The following is a 22,369-nucleotide window of genomic DNA, read 5'->3' as shown; positions in this document are numbered from 1 at the left end:
GAATAAAGGGACGCCAGGTGTATTCCCCGATGCCACAACCTCACTGCCAAGGAGCAGGTGACACTGGTTGCATCACTGCGTTCACACAGGAGCCTGGGGACACAGTGCTGTGGGAGTCGCGTGGAACAGGGTCCCTGGGCCTCAACAAGCTGTTACTCGTTAGAGGTAGGGGCAGAAGACACGTACAGGTAGTCTGGGCTGTCCATCTGGTGCTGAACAAGGAGGAGTCCCGGGAAAGGAGGATTACAGGACATTACCTCTCTGTTCTCGAACACATGGCTTACATGACAGGCTTCCTGACGCGATTATAAACTTTCAGATGGAACAGCTGGTTTATTTTTTTCTTTTTTTATATTCATCTTAATCCTAGAAGTTACTGACAAGAGGGGCAAGAATAAAGAATTCAAACACGGGTCCCTCTGCACTTTTTGCTCAGAAGCAAACAAGGAAGGCTTTCAACCAAGATATATTACAGGGCAATTACTGCCATGTAACAGAATTGCCTTAAAAATAACAAATTCATTCAATATATTCAAATAGGGATTTGATTTAAACATTTTAATTTATATCCTAACTTCACTCCCTGGTTTTATCGATACTTTCATCTAAATATCCCAGTACTTTTGCCTCCATTTACTTTCCTGAATTGTGCCTTTCTCTCTCCCATTATTACAGAAAATCAAAAACCACCTTTCTGCCTAAAACACCACCAAGGTATCCTGGTTCAAATCCTTGTACCCACCTCTAACTACTCCCTGATCCAACGACACCTGCTGAAGCTTCCTTAACTACAGATCTCACGATTCCCCTCCCTTCCCTTCTCTTTACACGTCATGCCAGGACTACAGCAACTGCCTCTCAGTTTGTCTTGCTCATTCTCTCCTAAATCACAGCCTTCTCATTGTCCCTCTACAGCTCCGCACACAGCCCCCCTCATTAAGGCATTATACAATGTCTACCAGATAAATTCCAAATGTCTTACTTTGGTATTTGGCGCTTTGGCCGAAACCTATCTTTTCAGCTGCATCCTTTACCTGCCCCCAAAATGATCCACACATGGCGGTGGCCAATCTAAACAAACACTGCTCATTCCCACTCTACATGGCTCTCCTGGTGTTCTCTAAGCGCCCAGAAACCATCTTCACGTTCGAGCACCAATTCAAGGTCAACCCTGCAGCTTCACATGGTCACTCCTCAGCATTTCTAGTTTCTTTATCGTCCAGGTCATTCATACAATTAAATCTCACCCTCTTCTGAGTGACATGGTCTGGTGTTAACCTGCATGCCTGTCTTTCCAAATGGACTATTAGCTGGTTCATACAGTCCATACGTTATCCACCCACGTTTACTCCTCTCATCTGAAACAGCATTAGGCTCCAAGGACACTCTTATTCAACATGGAATAACATGCTCAATTATTACCTAAAGTGCATGACCTAAGCCAGTCAGGTGTTAACAAAATGTTCTCATAGTCATGACACTGATAATGGAGACTCAAGTTTATTTTAAAGCACAAACTGCCAGGGGATGGAGTATACCTGTCAACACACAGTTGAACGTGGAATTATTAAAGTGACTGTTAACTCTTTTCAATGGGGGTGTGGTGGTGGCAGTGAAGGGGACAGCCTTGTGACACTGCTCATTTCACTTCCCTCTCAAATGACCCTAGTCTGACCTATCAAAGATTCTGAAGGTTAGCATTCACTAGTTCCCAGGAGACATGCAAAAATAAATATTAATTTTCACACCTTCTCTTCCTTGGCAAAAGACCTGCAGTGGTTGAAAAACATCTATAAGTAGTCTCTAGAAAGACGCTCAAAGAAAAGAGAAAATAAAGAACAGTTACAGTTCACAAAAATGGAATAGAAAAGGAGAGTGGGACAACATAAGTATTTCCTTAAAACACCTGGGAGGTAAAACAGGACCCCTTCACTTGTTGTTAAATCATTTATCATGAAAACAGTTCCAAGAAGAGGACAAGACCGCCCAGGAGGACCATCCCTGCCTCACCTTGTACCTAATGGGCACCTATGGACCACACCATGGCAGATGCAGGACCCAGGCTTCCCACCTGCTCACCCCCAGAATGGAGAAGTGTACTTTTGCAATACACTTTGCGAAATAACTTTTTGGCACAAGACACTGAATGGAGAATGTTAACGCAACTCCAACTTCGCTTCACAGATTAAAACTAAAAATGTGGAAGGGTCATTGGCTAATACACAGGGAATGAAAGAATATCCTCTTTTGAAGCTAGAAAAAGTCACCAGTCTGCGTAATACAGGCAACTGTTAAAACTAAAATTCTCATACAGATGAATGACTGTGAGCTCTTACATCAGGCACATTAAATTGTCAATTGTCTTGTACTGCAGTTCATGTAGGCTGGAAGGCAGGGCCAGGTCTAGCTACCTTTCTATCCTTCACAAATCTAAAGGGTTTAAAAGTTGAATTTAATGAATTAACCGGACTAGTGACAGCTTAATTACATAGACCATCCATATTCATATGAACTGGTCTTTGAACTAAAAGATAATAAGTGGATTATATTCACCTTGTCTGCCTCCTAATTGCCAGGAACTTAGAAAAGTGACAAATCAGACCCAGTCTCCTGACAGTGAAGGGTTAAACAAAGGACAAACCAGAGCAAGTTGCTTTTTATTTTAGAAAGTACTGTGGGACAATGAATCGAAGAGATTTAAGGTAGAATCTGGGAGGCCAGACAGTAGTCCACAGCAAAAGGCCAGGCAAAAACCTGATGAGAGAGCTTAGAATAAAGAAGGCAAAAAAGAAATAACACATCAAATCACAGTACAGATCCTAGTCTTCACAGTTCCTGGTCCCATCAAAGCAACCTGAATGTCAGGTTTCACCTAACACAAGGGTTCTGACATTACACTAGCTAGGCTTTCTTAAGGTAACAACAAAATGGATTTGCATTCTGGGAGTACACACTGACAGACTTTCTATCCTCCCATCACTATAGCCCCAGCCTTTATGCACATAACAGTGATCCCTCAATGAGTGGGTACTTGCGGGATTTAAGAACTGAGGATTTGGGGAGGGGGGGCAAAGAAGCTAGATTGGCCACAGGCATCTAAGTGTGAAGGAACCATGCACCATGTCCAGGAATCAGTCCCTCTGCCAAATGTGTGCTTCAGAACCTTCGGAGGGGGACAAAGGTGCAGCACGGATTCCTTTTCTTTCAAGAATCCAGTAAGATAAACTAGCTTTGGAGTAAATCAACTGGAAGAGTAGATAGATACAAAGCACCTAAATGATACTTGAAGCCAAAAGGAAATGCACTTTCCCCTTCCAGCCAATTTGCAAATTCAGAAACCACTGATCATCCGGTAGCCTAGGATCGAGTGAGGACTTAATAACAAACACCTCTGAAAGGAAGGCACCGCTACCTTCTGGAGAAACAGTAACATTTCCGCCTGGCCACCCCGCGCCGCCGGAGAGAGCGGCGCGCTGACCCGGCCCGACACGACCCGGGGCGCGCACGGCTCCCAAACTTCCTCCCGCCGGCCCGGCCGGGCGCCGGAGTATACGCAGGGCGGCATTCCCTGCAAGGCGGCGGGTGCCGGCCACCAGGACCCCGTGGGCCCCGAAAGGCCGCGGTAGGCGCCGCAAGGTCACCGCCCTTCGCACAACCCAAGCCCGGACCATCTCACAGCGCGTGTCTCGTGACCACTGGGGGCAGCAGCCTGGGTCCTCGGGGAGAGGCGTGCGGCGCCGGGGACCGGGGAGACTGCCGGGGAGGGCCGGAGAGGTGGGACCCCGGACCCCGCGGCTGCGACGGGGCAGGTACTGGGCTGGGAAGGCTCCCTCCGTCCCGGGAGACTGGCACCGGCTGAAGTTCGTCCCCGTCCACGCCCACGCGGCGGGGAGGGGGGCTGCTGGGCCCCCAGCGACTGGGCGGTGGACACGCTTGAGGAAAGGAGCGGGGCGCCCTAAACGCAGCCGGATCCCCTTGCGCCCGAGGCCCCGCAGGCTCGGCCCTCCTTCAGGAACCCCGACGTGTCAGGGAGTGGGGGCGGGGGGAGTCCTTACCTCCGGGAGACCCTGGCCCTCCGGCCCCTTGGGCAACCCCATGATCCTGTCCGACTGCCGCGCGGCGGCAGCGAAGCCCCCGGAGCGTCCAGAGGAAGCTGTCCCCGGCCCCGAAGCTGCTACCGGGGTGGAGTGCAAAGCGGGAACTTCCTCGGCCGCGGCCGCCGCCGCCGCCACCACCGCGGCCTCGGAGCACAGCGGCCCGGCGGAGCATGCGCACTGCGGCGGAAGCGCGGCGCGACTACGCCTGCGCGAGGGCAGCCCGGGAGAGGCCCGGACCTCGCCGGCTGAGGAGCTGCAGCGCAGCTTGCCTGCCCGGGCCGACGTTCTCCCATAGCTTCGCGCCGGGGATCTGCATTTTCTTCCAAGGTGCTTTATAAAAGGGACTGTTCTTGTATTTTGGGGAAATATTGCATCTTGGCTCCCGTCTCCGCTTCTCACGTGAATCGGATGCCCCAAATGGGTCCGGTCCTCTCTGCGAGCCGGACTTCGGAAGTCCCCTTGCTCCAGGGTCAAAGTCAGAGCGCTGATGAGCTTGGCGATTCAGACCCTGGCCCTGTTCTGGCTCAGAATCGCGATGTCCCCTGATTAACGCGCACTTGGGCAGACTTCTCGATGTACGGACCGGGGAACCAAGTCCCCCCAAAAGGATTCTTCACCCTCGCTGCCTCCCTGGTGCCCGAGTGTCACCGTGTCCCCTGGGAACCGTGGTTTGTGATAATGTCCTCCCACCCCCACCCCATCATCCTCAGTGTCTGGGTCTTCCTGAGGGGAAGGCCATCTCTAAGAATGCGACTCCGGTATTTATTTTAGCTACATCATTTACGTGAAGCACCCCTGGTCTGTCCCAGAGGATGGCAACTGTATAGGAGTTGTGTCCCTGGCCAGAAGCCCCTCGCACCCGCTCCATGGCTTCTCCAGGCTTTTTTTTTTTTTTTTTTTAACGATGAAGAAAGAGGTGACTTGAAAACTTTTGCTGTTAAAAAGATCCTCCTCTCTGTGTGTAGGGTGGGAGGGGGGGTGTGTGAGGCTATGAGCTCTTTGAGATCAAGGGGGCTGTGTGTGTGTGTGTGTGCGCAAGCGTGTGTTCATGTGTTTCTCTCTGCATCTTAATAGGTACTCAGTCAATGTTTATCCTTGAAGAAATTCTTTGTGCCTTTTATACTCTTCCTGGAGTTTATCCGGACAGAACAGAGATTTTTCTGGAATGAGAGTATACAAGTGGTTGAAAGAGTTCTAAGAATGACCATGTCCTTTTAAAATGTAGTTAGTAAATATTGCTAATAAAACTGTGTGCCACGCCCCTAAAACTCCAATAATTTTAGAAATTTGAATATTCAAATTAAGCTGTTAAATGAGACCTCTCTTGCCTACCTCCGGTGGCATGTGCTCTCACCCACTGTGAAACCAATGAAACGCAATTTCTAAGGTGTCCACCCTCATAACTCCCCACACGCATTATTTTTGCAATCTTAAAACTGTCCTTCCCTGAGATGATATGGGATGAAGGGGAATAAAGGGGGGATAATTTGTAAGCACTGTTGGATGCCCAGGCAGGTGTTGATGCCTAAGGGACAAACAGCACAATCTTGCCTAGCTGTGACCTAAATAGCTGTATTTAAAGCAGCCTGGGCAGTAAGGCCTGGAGAGTAATAGGACTCAGGTAGGCCACATGGGAGTTCCCTGTTGTAAATGTCTTTGCAGTGTTTTAAATAAATATGAGCAGCTATCTTTCCCAGAAAGAGACTGTCCTAGTTTACTGTCTCTGTCAGGTGACAGTAGCAGAGTTGGGTTGGCAGCATGTTTTTTTTCTTTACTCTCTTTTCTTTCTTTTCTTTTTTTTTCTTTTCTTTTTTTTTCAAGATCCTAGCAAAACAGCTGTGACAGCAGTCAAGAAAACTTGAATAGCCCACATTTGAGAGAAGGACCCCTGCTCGGCCATGGAGAACACCTCAAACACACAATGTCAGAAAAGGTTTGTAGGACTCCGATAAAAGTCTCTCTCTCCCCTTCCCTGCCTCAGGATACCCATACACACATTTTGTCTCCCTAGTGGGATATTTGGGGATTAGGGATCACTCTGTCCCTCCTGTGTACACAGAGGTGTGTGATGTTTGTCTCAGTGCAAGATTTCAGGAACCTCACAAATACTTTCCTTCTCCCAGTAGAAGGCGTCAAAGTGAAGAGCTTCCTGTAAGGGTCACCTTTATCCTGGGTGATGTTTTTATGATGCCTCGATCATCCTGTCCTCATGCTTCTCCTCGCCCTTCCACTCCGGGGCTCTTGCCGTAACCAAGAGGGGAATCCTGAAGTCTTGAAGCAGAAAGGGACCTTAGAAGGAAACTATGGGTGTTTAGGAAAGTAGAGTGACAATTTAGGTCACTTAGCATGTTAGTGGCAATGCTGGGACTAGAGCCCCATATTTCTGATTCACATGTCCTTTTATTCATCCATCAACCAGCCATCCATCCAACAAATATTCCTGAGCTCTTTTATGTCAGTGGCTGTCAAACTTGGCTGCATGTTGGAATCACCAAGGGAGTTTTTAAAAGGTACCAGTGCCTTGGGTTCCACCTCCAGAGATTCTGATGTAATTGAGCTGGGGGGAAAACATGAATATTGAATTTTTCTCTTGGAATATATTGTTTCTATATAAAGTGATACAGGTATATGCGGGGGGAAGGATATAGCTCAAGTGGTAGAGTGCATGCTTAGCATGCACAAGGTCCTAGGTTCAATCCCCAGTACCTCCATTGAAAATAATTAAATAAATAAACCTAATTACCTACCCCCTCTAAAAAAAAAAAGATACAGGTATATATACTTGGGCAACACAGTAATGACTAAAGTGACTCTATTATTGTTATGTTTCTTTATAGATTGCAGTGACACACAAAATTTAAGGCCCATAGACAAACTAAGAGTCTTTAGCTTAAATGAATTCTTCCTGAAAATTCTTAATTGTACGCTGATCTGTTCTCAGGCAGTAAAGTTTTACAAGACTCCATCCTACATTCAGCATGTCACATTCCTGTAGTGAAAAATAGAGGCGCAGATGGTACAAGTAAATCTAATCCCCCCTCTGCTTCTGGACACAACTCAACACACACACACACACACACACACACACGGACACACACACTTGGATGAGTTCTTCCAGTACATTTTTTCCAAACAGATGATAGTTTTATTAAAGAATTCCAACAGTTTCCATAATTGTCACAACCACATGCTGTTAGCTATGCTAGAAAAGACTTGACAAGGATCCAGCTACACAGCAACAAATAAGGAAGTACTTGAGAACATCTACTCCCTTCTGGATTTCTCATGTAGAAAATACTGTCTCAGAGTTTCTTGGTAAAATGATGTAATAACTAAGCATTTCTTATTATGGAGGTCGGGTGGACTTTTTAAATTTCCCAGGTGATTCCAACGAGCAGCCAGTTTGAGAACCACTCTGAACCAGAGCCTGGTTCTTAGTGCTGGAGATACCGAAGTTAGCAAATCAGACAAGATAATTACTGACAGAAATTAAACCGGTAAATTAGTAAGATAGTATTGGGTAGAAGTAAGTGCTCTTCAAGAACAAGAAACAGTGCAATGTGATAGGAAATCATGTGTTGGAGTCAGAAGCTCTTTTGGATCTGACATCATGTACATCTTTGAGATGAAGGGGTCAGGATAGGGCTCTCAAGTGCCAGTTGAGGGGAGATCCATATCTTAAGAAGGTGCTGTGGGAGGATCTCAGGGAAGAGCATTCCAGGCAGGAGGAGCATCTAGGGTGGCCTGGACAACCTCCCTGTGCCCCTCCAGGCTCACTCTTGGCTGTCTCACTTTGCTTGCTGCTGTACAGGGTTGGCTTATAAGGGCTTCATCAGCAGGGCCTGGGGTGTTATGATAGAAAAGAACAACTCTTAACTCCATAGTAGATCTGTTCCTTTGACTTTAACCGTGGGCTGTTTCCCATGCTGAGTCATGCTGGTTCTGCACCTTTTGTAAAAGGATGTCACCTTTAGCCTGAAATATACAGGAGAGCCCTTTCTCAAGGCTCTGACCATTAAGGGTGTAACACTTTCGCATTCATATAAAGATAAAAAGTTGCAGAATAGAAAATAACACTAGTCTTGTTGGAGGTTTGCAAGCTACATGGACAGCTGCAAGAACAAAGGATTCCAACACCAAGAAGTTTGCAACAACCAACCACACCCTCTTCCCTTTTTTGTATAAAAGGAGACTGAATTCTGACTTAGGGAACATGGTTCTCCAGGGCATTAGTCTGCCATCTTCTTGATCTGCCAGCTTTCCGAATAAAGTCGCTATTCCTTGTCCCAACACTTCATCTCCCAATTTATTGGCCTGTCATGCGGCCAGAAGAATGAATTTGGACTCGGTAACAGTTTGGGATCTGAAAAGTAGACTCAAAAGCAATTTGGCAAACTGTATCAAGAACTTAAAAAGCAGCGTTGAATATACTTTCACTTTTAGGGCTTATGGACAGAGCTCTTCATCCTAACATTATTTACAAGAGAAAAACCTGGAAACCATGTAAATAGCCTACGAAAAGAGAATGGGTAGATATTAACTACTATGTATATATAAAATAGATAAACGACAAGTTTCTTCTGTAGTGCACAGGGAACTATATTCAACATCCCCTATAATGAAAAAGAATATGAAAATGAATGTGTATATATGCATGACTGGGATGAAACTGACACGTTGTAACTGACTATACTTCAATAATGAAAAAAAATGTCAGAACAAAGTAAAAGTGATGGACAATCATTAAAAAAAAGAGAGAGCATGGGTAAATACATCATAGGATGTCCTTTTCGTGCAACATCATGTTGCCAGTAAAAATGTTCACTGCAGGAAAGAGAAGGGTAAGAGATGAGGCTATATAAATATTAGCAAAAATCTGTCCTGTCCAAAAATCATTAAAACATTTAAAAGGCAAACTGGAAAAATATTCATTACCTGTGACAAGAGTTCTTGCAAATGAGGAAGAAAAATTTAATAGAAAAATGAGCGAAAGGCTTGACTAGAGAATTACGTGAAGAATTGTCACTAAATGGATGAAAAGAAATTCTCAGCCTCGTGTTAAAAAGTAAAGATGAGGTACCTTTGCACGGAAGAAATGATCAATGTTTTGAGGACATTAAACTAACACTTAACACTCCCTACTCGTTGAGTAAGGTTTTGCAAGGGTTTTGGAGGGCAATTTGGAAAAGTTGATTTTTCACCAAATATCCGTTGAGGGCCTACTGTGTGCCAAACACTGAGAAGGGTTCTCAGTGGGGGTGGGGGGAGTGACTCAGCACCCAAGGGGCATTTGCAGTTTTCACAGTGACCAACCATTTAGCACCCAGCCATTGAGGATGTCAAGTGTTCCATCTTGACTGAGTCACAAGAATTGCTTTGGCCAGAGGAATGTTGGGAGATATGAGATTGTGCCAGTTCTGGATGGAGGTGTTCGGAACCCTCCTGTCCATTCCATCCATCATGAAAACAGCTCCCTCTGCCTGGGCCCTTGAATGAGAAACAGACGTGAACTAGTATGCAGAATGGATATATATTATTTGGGGTATCTTTATGCAGTGGTTTAATATCCAGTGGCGAAAATGAACTAAAGTTATGTGTTTGAATATGGATAATTAGGAAAAACGGAAAGTTGAGTCTTCAAGAAAAATCAAATTCATAATGATTTGCTAAGTTTTCAGACGTTCAAAATAATATTATTCAATGCTTAGGGATATGTAAATGTGTAGTGAAAGTGTGAGAGCATGCATGGGAATTATGCCTATGATTGTGATTCTTCTGGGGAGAGGGAAGGGGATGGAGCAGGAAGGAGGAAGAGGACCACAGACCATCTGTTCTATGTATAACGCTTTATTTCTTGAGGGAAAGAAGATTTCAGGCAAATATGATATAATGTCAATATTTGATAAAGGTGGTCATAAATACATGGGAATTATATTATTCTTATTTTCTGCATATTTTAATTATTTTATAACAAAATATATTGAAAATGAAATAAAGGAAAACAACTACTAAAGTGAATTAGCAGTGAGAACAAGGGGACAGAGGATGTAGACTCCTCTTGGGAGAAGCTTGCCTATGAACTGAAGGAAAGAAATAAGATGGTTAGGAGTCTGATTGATGGAGAGTTTGTTTCTTGGGCTTTTTTTTAAAGATGGAAGAGACTTGAGTATCTTTGATGAAATTGCAGAGAAGAAGCCAGCTGAGAAAAAAAAAGTTGAATATACAGACTTGAACCTTAGAGCCTTAGCTCTTACAGATCTCCCTTAAAGATTCATGTTTTTCACCCCAGTAGATTGTCAGCTCCTCAAGGATAGACAGGGGCTATGTGTGTTCTGTTTACCTACATACCCAGAACCTGCCTGGAACAAGTACATCATGGATGGATGGATGGATGAATAGGTGGATGGATGGAAGTATGGGAACATTAGCATTGTGTGTGCATCAGAATGGCCACTAGGTGGCAGATGTGACAGTCAGTGATTATCCTTTCAGAGAAAAGGGTTCAGATGCCCCCTATAATGGACCACAGTTAGAACGCTTCCTTTAAGTAAGTTAATGTAATATATGTGAAAGACACCCACTATTTACATGGAAATTTGAAACTATCTTCTCATCTATTGATGTCTCACTTCAAATATCAGTAGGTTAACTTAGTCATTCTTGAAAAAGAGCTCTTGTTGTGAAAGAAAATGCAGTTGCATCGACTTGTGGTTAGAAAAGGGACCGAACACATGTTTCCATCTTCTGTCCTAAAATCCAAATAAAATGATAGCAAAGTATCACAAGATTCCACAAGGGCCAAGAGAATGGAAGAAAATGGAAGAGGGAACAAAAATGCTATTATAACCAGTTTGTAAATGAGTTATACTTGGTAAGCTGCAAGCAGAACACCACCTGGCTTTCCTCCCATCCATCTTCCTTAAAGTTGCTCTGTTAGATTTCCTTTCCCCGCTGCCTGGATGACTGGGTGTGCGGATTCTAAGCCTCTTACAGGCACTTTAGGAGGTTACGATAATCTCCGTTTCAGGTATTAAAAAGTCCAGTCTAATCTAATCTTCAGTCTTTCATCCAATTCATAGCTTCCCCCATTCCTAGCTTGGGCCTGACCTGGAATTCTGCAAAATAGAAGTGCTGGTTCATGGACTATTCCTTCATCTCTCTCTTACCCCAGTTCTCCCTCATCCACTGACTGATGCTTCTGCCCCTCCCAGTGCCACGCCCAAGGGGAGCTGGCGTTAGAAGAGGAAGGTTGCATTTGACTGGGCAGTTGTGCTGTCACTGGGGCTCCTGCCTGACAGGTGCCCCAAGCTGACCCTTTCTGGTGGGGATGCTTTTGTAGGAATTTTCACCTACTGTTTCCTAGGACTTTCAAACTTGCTCTGTTCTCCCCACACTTCTCTGGGGAAAACCCCATGACACTGACTACTCGTGATGGTCCCTTAATTCCCCTTCTGTCTTCCCTGAGGCGAGCTCATTCTTCTGGTGCAGAGCTACGAGGTGGGGGTCCTTTCAAGCTCACTCTCACTTTGCTGCTTTTCCACTTAGTTCCTGGAACTCGTGAATCTCCGTCCACTCCAACTATAATGGTTTAGACTGTTCCTACTCTAGTCTCCTCTTTGTTCTACACAGGTATCTCCAGACAGCCTCGGGTGATTAGAAGGCACTAATCTCTCTGCCCCCCACCCATCTGACCCCCGTAGGTCCAGAGGACATGGGTCTGGTTTTCTCCCAAAGCATTCTCTCCCCAGCACGTTGCCTGGGTTGCAGCATAGAGCAGCTCTACAGGTGTCTGCAGTGTGGCAGGAGCTGGCTGGGGCCAAAGACGTTGGTCTCCAGCCATGGCAGATAGTCCCAGGATCTTGAGTGTGTGTTAAGAAGCCTCCCCTTGCTTGGCCTGAGGGGTGGAGAGAAGCATCCATTTTAAATGTTCCCACTCCCACATATAACTCTAAAAAAATCTGGACTTGTGCCTCCAGCCTTTCTTTCTTCTTCTTTTGTTTGTTTTTTAATAAACATGATTTTTATTTTTCAATGGAGGTACTGGGGATTGAACCCAGGATCTCGTGTGTGCTAAACACGTGCTCTACCACTGTGATATTTCCCTCCCCCACTTCCTTCCTTCCTCTTCCGATTCCTTCTTCCCTTTCTTCCTTCTTCCCCCATCTGTCTCCCTCCCTCCCTCTTTCTTACTTTCTCTTCATATGTGTACTAGAGGGGGTAGGTAGGCTAAGGGCACAGGACCTGTTTTACTGTCTCCTAGTGGGACCTATATGAATGGTCTAGCATCCTTTTTTGGAATATGGGGGTACATTACATTCTGGCTTTTGAGCTTCAGCCAAAACTCCAAATTTATTTTTAAAAACCTCACTTACTAGCCTTGTATGCTATAATTATATAATTATGATTCTAGATAACTACTAATTAGAATTAATAATAATTCGAATAGAAAAAGGAACTCTTGGAATTTTTTTAAAAAAATAGCTAAAATTAAAAATTCAATAGAAGAGTAGGAAGAGAGAGCCAAGGAAATGTCCAGGAGGTCAGGCATCATAATAGAAGATGGTAGGGGAGGGGACTTACAGAGAAATAATAAAGACGTTTCCAGATTGGAAAGACCCTCCAAATGCCATGCATAATGAGTGGAAGAGTGGTCCACACCAAAACACAGTACAATGACATTTCAGAACACTAGTGATAAAGAGAGGATGCCAAGATTTTACAGAGTGAAGGACCAGGTCACAGAGAAGTGAGAATTAAAATGGCATGGTTTTTCAAGGGTCACACCAGAAGCTAGAACACAATGGAGCAACGCACTCAAAATTCTAAAGAAAAATTATTTTTACCCTAGAATTCTGTACTCCAGTGAGATTTTAATCAACCAGAGGAATAGTATAAAAATACACATAAACGTGCAAAATCTACTTGCTAGGTAGGTGCCTGTGACGTCCATTCTCCCTTGCTTCCTTTCTAATAGAACCTGCTGAGTGTAAAAATATGCTGAGTTAAGTTCTCCGTTTCCCAGCCTCCCATTGGGATTAGCAGTAGACAGGTGACCCACTTCTGAGAAATAGAAAGTAAGTGGATGTTTTCTAGGAAGATTCCTTCAAAGGGGATAAGACACAGCATACAAATTATTTGTCCTTTTCCGTTCTTGTTTTCCTGCCTGGAAAAGTGATAGGAACCTGAGATTGTACCAGCATTTTTTTCCCGTTTCTTTACAGAGTCTTACTGCCCTGAACACTTTCTAGTTCGGTTAACTAACTTTGAAGACAGTAAGTTCCCCTTTTGATCAAAGCTGCTGACTTAATGTGCTTTATTGGTGTCTGTAGTCCCAAAGCCCAGTGGAGTAAATTTCAATAACAGGCTTTTTTTTTTTTTAATGAATAAATGAGTCAAAGAGTGAAGAAATATCACAAAATAATCTGAAAAGAAAAAACATGAATGTATGTATATACATAACTGAAGCCCTTTGCTGTACACCTGAAACTAACATTGTAAATCAACTATACACTTCAATAAAATTTTTTTTTAAAAGAGTGAAAAAATATCCTTCTCTATCACCCACCAAGACTTGCCCACTCTCCTTTTAGACTTGAGCATTTAATTCACACTTTATTTTCCTCACCATCTTTGACTCACAACTTCCGTAATTTCAGTGCCTTCAAGATCCTTCCAACCTCTGACCTCACTGTGTCTTGACTTCTACGGGGATGAACGAAATGATTCCCGGGTCTGGTTCCTTCTTGCCTCTTTATTTCCCTCTCTCGTGATTTTTTATTGCCTCCCAGCAGAACGGTTACCGTACCCTACAGCGCTGTTTCATCCGGTGACACTGCCGCCAGCTTTATCATCCGAACAACGCAGCCCTCTGATTTAAAACCTCAATATTGGGGGAAGGGTATAGCTTAAGTGGTAGAGCGCATGCTTAGCGTGCATGAGGTCCGATCCCCGGGACTTCTTCTAAACAGAAATAAGCCTAATTACCTCCCCCTCTGCCAAAATTAAATAATTTAATAATATAATAAATAAAACATTTTAAAAAATTCACTTATTAGAAATATTCTGTAGGCTTTAAGTTTCTCCTTTATAATCTCGTCCCAGAGTGTCCTCCTCTCCTACCTCCACATAGCCACCCTGGATTTCTCGCCTCTTCTCAAACCCACCTGGAATCTTACCAGCTCTTTGCAATTGTATATTCTTTTCTCTCTGCCTGGAGTTGAACTTGAATTCTCTCAAGCCTGCAGCCCTTCATCTCAGCCAATTAAAAATGAACCCATTGTCTTAGATCTGTTCCAATGCTACTTTTCTCTCATGAAGCATTCCCCAATGATTCAATCAGAATTAGTCGCTGGAGCCTCTATGGCTGCAAAACACTTTGCTATAATGTCGATGACAGCATTTATTAGGACAGCTAATACTGTATGTGGCTACCTGCGCATGTCCACTCTTGGAGGATGCTCCAATTCTGTGATGCTCCTAGACTTAGCGTACAGCACTGGGCATGTAGTGCATACCAAGAAACTGTTAGATGAACCGTGTTGAGATTCAGGGAGCTGCCTCTGATGGTGATTTGAGTGTAGTGACTTGTGGAAATAGACAAGGGCAATGCGTATCTACTCCCTTAGGAACACTGCCTCATAATTATTTTAAAAGTTTTCTGTTTTATCAAAGGGCCTTAGAAACTGCTTCTTTTTAAAGCTCCACCAAGTATTATTTTCTTAATTAATTGTTGCAGAAGGATAACTATTGCATAAATCAATTCTCAACTTAGTTTGATCATGACCGCTAATGAAATAGATTGGAGATCTGGAGCCCAAAGAGAATGTTTTCAGATGAATAATATATTTTATTTGTTAGCAGTCCTCAGGCTCAATTTATGGTGAAATTAACTGAAAGTGGATTGCATATAATTGTCAGCTCATTGTCAGTCTGCATTTCTAAGGCCCTGAGTAGATAGAATGACGAAAGGTAATTTCGTTTTTCTTCGTAATTGCTTCTGGATAATACCAGAGCCTTTGAAGGAGAGCGTGAGGCTCTGCATTTTGAAGATTGCAAAGAAAATGCAAAGCTTGGGTTGAATACCAAAAGTTCTCAGTATATCAGCTGTAGCAGGATTAACATTTCTAGGGTTTTCTTTTTTCTTTTTTTTGGCAGTCTGTTCCACTAAAATTGTCTATACCAGATAACGTGATTTTGGGCTTGAGAGATGAAAAACACTATTTTGTGTGTCATCAGCGATAAAATGGGGATCTGAGTCCAGTTTGATTTACGGTAATTTCTAAGAAGTGTTAAAAAGTGATAAAGTTTCTTTCAAATGATACAAGGGGTTAGTGGACATTTTTTAGGTACTTAAAATTGCTAGGGAAGAGAATAATCTACAGCCAACAGAGATGGGTGAGCTTCTAAAGAACAAACGCAGACAATGGGCAGATAATGGTGGAGGAAGAAGGAGAACTTGGTGAAATGCACAAATAATATAGTAACCTCGGCTTCCTGTCATTTATTTACGTTTATTCTAAAAGTGAATTAGGATAAAGGAGGCTATTCCCAGTTGTCATGTCTTACATCACTAACTAGTAAAAAGTACCCAAGAACTGCACAGTCAGACCTCAGATCACTGCTTCCCACGGTGTGTTTCACTGAATAACATCTTGGCTTGCTAATCTTGTTCGCTCCACCAAAGGGCTCCATGATTCAAGTGAGTCTGGAAGTGTTGCATGTTGTTCCCCTGCCCTTAGGAAATCGTAATACAGTTCACACCCTGAGAAGCCCTGCAGTAGAACAGCTGTGTACTTGTGTATTTCACAAGTGTGATGCTGATTAATGCTGACTGATGCTTCACGGGGCGCTGGTGTCCCCGGGGAAGCCTGGCTGAGCAATGGTGCTCTGGGGGGCCATGCTGGCCGGCGATGCAAGGTCTTGGTCTGCACATTGAGGTGTAGTCCTTCCGTAGAGATTGTATCTGGGAGAGGAGTACCTGCACAATCCTGTGTGTCTATCAGAGCCTGACTCAGTGGCGCTGCTGTCTTGGGCAGAATGAGCAGGAGAAGTGGAGAGAAGTTATGGTCTAAATTAAATGAGGGGACACCCCCACCCAGGCGTGCAATAGGACAATAAAGCAGTGCTGCAGGGAGACCTTCAGTTGTCAACTCAGCCTGTAGAAAAAATACCTAAATTGAACATCCATTGTTTGCTAAGTAACCTACGATGTGTCTCTTCCTTAGAAGCCCCTCCTTAGGGCACAGAGCTGAGTGCAGCATCTTAACACGGGCTACATTGCCTCACACCACTCCCTTTCTGTTGCTTCTGGTCTCCCAGCCTTTCTGACACTCTTTCTCAACTTCCAGAGGCCAAGCTCTTCTCCCCTCAGTGCCTCCTTCAGGCTCATCTCTGTGAACCCCTTTTCCACTTCCAATTTCCTTGGAGAAGCCATCCGGGACTCCCCCTCCAACCACGCAGATCAGATCGAGTCTTCTTGGAGAACACTATAGTTTTTCTTGGTAGTACTTACTGCAAATGATTATATGTGGGGACATTGTATTGGGGTGTCACAGACACCCAGCAAAGTGCCCAATCTTGAAGAATTTTTACAGGCATATAAATCCAAGCAACCACCACTCAGATTAAGCAGAAGACATTTCAAACATCCCGAATGACCATGCTCTCCCTCTCCCATAAATGGTTCTCTTTTCTAACTTTTATCACCACCATCCAAGGAACTCCTGGTTTCCAACATCCTCCAAACTGGTAGGTCCCTGGAATCTCTGACAGGGGAAGGATTCAGGGAGTTCAGGAAGACTCCAAGTGCGACAGGGTCAGCGTCTACAACTGACTTTCCTTTTGAACCAAAACTTGCTTTCAAGGAGGAAAGAAGGCAGTCTGAGAAACATGAATGACAAGGAATCCTACCACACACTTCCTCTATTATTTCTCTGTGTTAGCCAACCACTTATGCCATAAATGATGATATAGAAGGGAAAAGAATTACAATTCCTTTTCCTTTCAGTCCTTCCTTACTCATCAGCAAGCCCAAGGTAGAGAGTGCTGGGAGAATGTGCACATATCAAGTGAAATAAAACAGTTGAGTTAGCAGCCATTATGGAAAACAGGATGGAGATTCCTCAAACAACTAAAAATAGACTTACCATATGATCCAGCAATCCCACTCTTGGGCATATACCTGGAGGGAACTCTAATTTGAAAAGATACATGCACCCCAGTGTTCATAGCAGCACTATATACAATAGTCAAGACATGGAAGCCACCTAAATGTCCATGGACAGATGACTGAAGAAAGAAGTTGTGGTATATTTATATAACAGAATACTTCCCAGCCATAAAAAAGAATAAAACAATGCCATTTGCAGCAACATGGATGGACCTGGACATCATCATTCTAAATGCAGTAAGCCAGAAAGAGAAAGAAAAATACCATATGATATCACTCATATGTGGAGCCTAAAAAAAGAAAAGAGAGGACACTAATGAACTCATCTACAAAACAGAAAGACTCACACACACAGTAAACAATCTTATGGTTACTTAGGGAAAGGGGGTGGGAAGGGATAAATTTGGGAGTTTGAGATTTGCAAATATTAACTGTTATACATAAAAATAGATAAAAAAAAAACCAAATTTCTTCTGTATAGTACAGGGAACTATATTCAGTATCTTGAAATAACCCTTAATGAAAAAGAATGTGAAAACAAATATATGTGTATGTATGCATGACTGGGACATTATGCTGTACACCAGAAATTGACATGTTGTAACTGACTGTACTTCAAAAACAAAAACAAAAAAACAAAACAAAACAGTTGAGTTAGTTTTGTGCAGCCTTCCCACCATTCTGGTAAGAGCAAGATACATACCACAGATATAAGCTACCAAATAATGAATTGTGTAATTTTGGTCACTTTGCACATGAGTTAAACGCTCTTAAATTTAAAACTGATATTGCACAATATAAAAATGAATGGCAAAGTTCATACTAATAACTAAAAATGAAATTTTTCTTTGCTTAGAATGACATTAAATAGCAAATAAAAAATCGTATGTTGAGAGAGAGCCAGGAAGGAAAGGAAAAGGCTTCATATTTTAATACTTTTAATGGCACTTTTTTCCTGCTTTTGTAACAAGAAAGATATTCTCAGTTTGCACTGGACCCTGCAAATTATGTAGCTGACCCTTCGCCAGAAAATCACTTTACCTCTTGTTGCCTCAGTTTCCTTATTTGTAAAATGGGCACCATAATATTGGGTTGTTGCAAAAATGAAGAATGGTGGGTACTTAGCAGTCAACGAATGTGAGCTGTCATTATAAAGATGAGTTGGTACAGAGTAGATGTGTAGGTGATTTGGTGATCAACCTTAAATTCCCCTCAAGAGTGACTTTATGTAAACCAAACAGTTAATTAGCTAACTCCCTCTCTTATTTTACCTGTGTTGACTTAGTTTGATGATTTCCCTGTAATTTGTTAAGGGGGTCACTTAATTTACCACCTAGATGATGCTACTGAAATTCGTCAGCAGAATACTTTAGTCAGTGGCAGGACGAGGAAAGTCTAGAAAAACCTTTCAGGAAGAGAACAGTGTGGCTCAAACTTCTTCAATTCCATATAAAAGTGGCGAGATCAGGATGAAGCTATTGTTTCTGTGAAAAACCAGAAAGGGGCATTTTCCACTTCCCAACAACAGATGGCGATGTCGCTAAGCGAATGGAGGATGTTCCTTGTTCGAGAAATTCCGTGATCGAGTGAGAGGAAGCAACGCTATAAACAACATATGGAAAGCAAAGCATATTTTAATTGGGTGTTAATAACTGCGTATTGAATCCTTGTCTTCTTCCTAATTCACAACAGTGTTATGACAGCTAATTAATAAGTAATTGTAAAGAAAAGGATTAATTATTTACAATAATATTTAGAACAGCTTGCATGCTTGTAATCATAAAACAGTTTTCAAAATAGATGAAGGCAAAGCAAGTTATTGTTCTGCTGTTGGAGGCACACGGTAGCGTCTCTTTTGGAATGACTTCTATTATCATTCCGCACCGTCTGGGTTTATTAAACAGGTACCATTATGCATTTGTTCCATCAAGTTTCATTCCAGCCATGGAATATAAAATTCTGTGTGTATTTTTTAAAAAAGGATTCCCTTGTCATCCTTATTTGAAATTATGTACATAGGGGTAAATGTGAAAGATTCCTTGTAGGGGAGAACTCTTTGGAAAGATACCAACCATAGAACAAACCTAAAATAAAATCCTGGGCCAAAGAATAAAGCTTCCCCCTAGAGTCTCTGTTTCTAGTGTCTGATTCTCATATATAAAAACAAAACTAAAAAAGCAAGTGTATAAGCCCAAACTTCTCCTCCTCCTCTTCTCGTTCCATATTTCCAATCTCTTTGAACTGTCTCATGTCTTCAGGATATAATGAAATCCCTTGCTCTGGAAGGAAGCCACAAAAGGTAGATTTCAAGACCTTTCCCTTTCCTCTCTGCTAGTAGCAGAGCTAACGCAGTTTACTTATTAGAGGAATCACCATGGATACTGGTACTCTCCCGCCAAGTCTACCCGAGTGAGGGGAATTGGAGGATTGAGGCAATTATCCTCATCATTTAAATAAACAAAGTCCCCCTCATTTTTGTTTTGGTTACCTGAGTTTTTCAGGTGAATGTCTAATTGTAGCTTTGAATGATCAGAGGGGGCTCTTGCTTCCACTCTCGTATTAAATTTGCCAGCAGAGCTCTGGGCTCCTTTGCCGTGAAGCTCTTGAAGGAAGCGTCCCCAAGGCAGATGTATTCCTGTGCTCTCTGTTTTATCATCTCAAGCACTTCTACCCAGCATTTGGGTAAACAATGGGGGATAATTCAAGTCTAGGAGGAAATGTTTCTGAGAGGTAGATAACACTGAGATCTGGAAAGGGTGGATTGGAGAGACTGGACATTTTCAATCGGACAAAGACCTTCATCAAACCATGTCTTTCTTGGCAATGTGATGCCCAATATGTCCTGAATGGACCGCGTGTTTCTCCACTGGCCCGAGTCTAAGCCACAACCGGCTCTGACACTTTGGGATTTTATGGCTGGTCTTGGCTGCCTCCCTGAATCCCCTTTTTCTTCTCAGGCCATGTCTCAACGTTGCCCATGTGAATTCCCCCACGTTATTGCCCCTAACTTAATGCTGATGAGTATTTCAGGGAGACAGAGGGGCTTTGTAAGTGAAAGGAGTGACTGTTATTTCCAAGTAATGAAGCATCATATTACTGTTATTTAATATCTATGTTCACTGTCTTTTTTTTTAATTGAAGTATAGTCAGCTACAGTGTATCAATTTCTGGTGTACAGCACAATGTCCCAGTGATGCACATATGTACATATATTTGTTTTCATATTGTTTTTTCATGTTCACTGTGTGAATTATTCATCACCTTTTGTCTTTAAGTCACCAGCGTTAGGGTTCACAGGGGACCCTGGTGATGATGATGGCTATGGCGTGAGTCCCAAATGACTGTGATCTGCGTTGCTTTTCATACTGTGCCTTTTGGAAGGCTGATTCTCAACTTCTAGCTGTTGCTACTGCCTCCCGTGTGTTTTGTTCTGTGACTCAGCATTGAGGGTCCCGATGGCTCCCTCATCTCTGATTCCTTCCCACCACACAGCAGCAGGAGATAGCCATGTTGCACATTCAGAAGCTGAGTATCTGTCTGATTGGACAGGATTTTGTGGCGGAAGGGCTGTATAATAGACGTGGACATTGGCAACCGACTGACCTGGGCTTGAATCTCATCTTTTTTTTTTCTCTTCCGTGACGTATCCCTTGTGAATCTTACCTTCTCAGAACTTCAGGTTTTGTTTCTGTGAAACAAGGATGCTAATACAGATCGTGGAGGGTAGGGACTGGGAACAATTTATGGAGGGGGGCTGGCAGGAGGGGAGTGTGAACTACAGCAGTCAGCGTCAGAACCGCACTTCAAGCCGCAGGAGCGCAGGTTTTTATTTTGCTGTTGGTGCGCTTCATTCTCCTTTCTCTACTTTATGAGGACTTCATCCATCAGTGCTTATTTTCTGAAATCATAATGTGAGCCAAACCCTGTAGGGAACACAAATGACACGTGCTTGCCGTGACTCTGCCTTTAATGAATTGCTCTCTTGTTGAGAAAATGCATGAACATTATTATTACTCTTAATAATAATCATGCCACTAATAAGACCTAATACTCATTGAGAATGTTACTCTGTCATGCTTGGTGTTAAATGCTTTACAAATTGGATCTCATTTCATCATCCCAATAACCCATTAGACAAACACTATTACTGTCATCCTTCTTTTACCAAAGAGGAAAGCGGGGCTCAGAGAGGTTAGGAGGGTTGCCCAAGGGCAAGATCCCACAGCTGAGAGTGGCAGAACCAGGCATGTAACTCTAGAACCTGGTACAAAGAACCGTCCACCGTCAGAGACCGGAGAGGCCGGCATGGGGTGAACTCACCTAGAGGGTTTTTTGGAGGGGAGTACCATTATCTGAGTGCCACAAGGTAATCTTTGCAAAGGAATTGTTAACAGCAAAATGTAGCAGCCACAAAGAAGGCGAATTAGAAGTTCCCCGTGAAACCACACGTCCATCATTTTTCTGTTTGGCTTTACGCAAGCACCTGAATCTTCCCAAGTAATTCATTGTTGGTTGAGGTGGCCCCTGCATCCTGTGATCTCATTTGTTTTACATCAATCATTTGGACCTCATTGTTCCAAGAATCAAGGGATTTTTATGCCGGAAGGGATGCCCGGAGTCCCGTTGTGAGCTCCAGAGAGAGAGGGTGTGAGTTACCCAAGATGATACGGCTGGTCCAGCTCGAAATCAGGCCTCCTGAATGCCACAATGGTCCTCTTTCCATTTTGCCACATGGGGCCCCTGCCTTTTATGACATCAGAGATGGGGGTCTAGGTTTTACCAGAATTCTTCCATCTCTTTTCCAAGGGCTTCATGTATGGCTCTATTTGACACCCATTCCCTCCACACCCTTCCCTTCTCTTAATCAGGGCAGGATGCATTTACCAAAAGGTGTTCTTAGTCAGTCTGCATCTCCCTCATCAAAATGCCACTCCATTGTCTTGCTTCCAACCAGACACAATGTACTGGGGGCCCCCTTCCTCCTGCCGAGGAGTCATGCTCCCCCTCTGACTAGAAGCAAAGAGTGTTCACACTCAAAATGCTGAGGATTTGATTAGATTTTAAAGTTGGCCACACATCCTCTTCCCACCACCCAATATATTAT

The 22,369-nt window shown here is 43.4% G+C and overlaps 1 protein-coding gene and 1 long non-coding RNA gene across 3 annotated transcripts in view; one reads left to right on the top strand and one right to left on the bottom strand.

The window, feature by feature from the left end:
- CCDC93 (coiled-coil domain containing 93) overlaps positions 1-4,269 on the bottom strand; it is an 86,752-nt gene extending 82,483 nt beyond the window's left edge. Inside the window, exon 1 of one of the 2 annotated variants that reach the window (XM_031451286.2) lies at positions 4,056-4,269. In XM_031451286.2, coding sequence (XP_031307146.1) covers positions 4,056-4,097 — 42 coding nt within the window. In that variant the 5' untranslated portion in view covers positions 4,098-4,269. The remainder of the gene's footprint in view (positions 1-4,055) is intronic. The other variant, XM_064484698.1, reaches the window with a different exon arrangement.
- Positions 4,270-4,333: 64 nt separating this feature from the next.
- LOC116152985 (uncharacterized) overlaps positions 4,334-22,369 on the top strand; it is a 42,579-nt gene continuing 24,543 nt past the window's right edge. The window contains exons 1-2 of the long non-coding RNA XR_004136606.2: positions 4,334-4,424; positions 5,919-6,030. This is a non-coding gene — a long non-coding RNA (uncharacterized LOC116152985). The remainder of the gene's footprint in view (positions 4,425-5,918; positions 6,031-22,369) is intronic.

This window comes from Camelus dromedarius, chromosome 4 (assembly GCF_036321535.1).
Source record: "Camelus dromedarius isolate mCamDro1 chromosome 4, mCamDro1.pat, whole genome shotgun sequence".
In the NCBI taxonomy this organism is placed as follows: Eukaryota; Metazoa; Chordata; class Mammalia; order Artiodactyla; family Camelidae; genus Camelus; species Camelus dromedarius.
The sequence above is the reverse complement of the archived record's forward strand: the minus strand, read 5'-3'. Positions and strand labels throughout refer to the sequence as shown.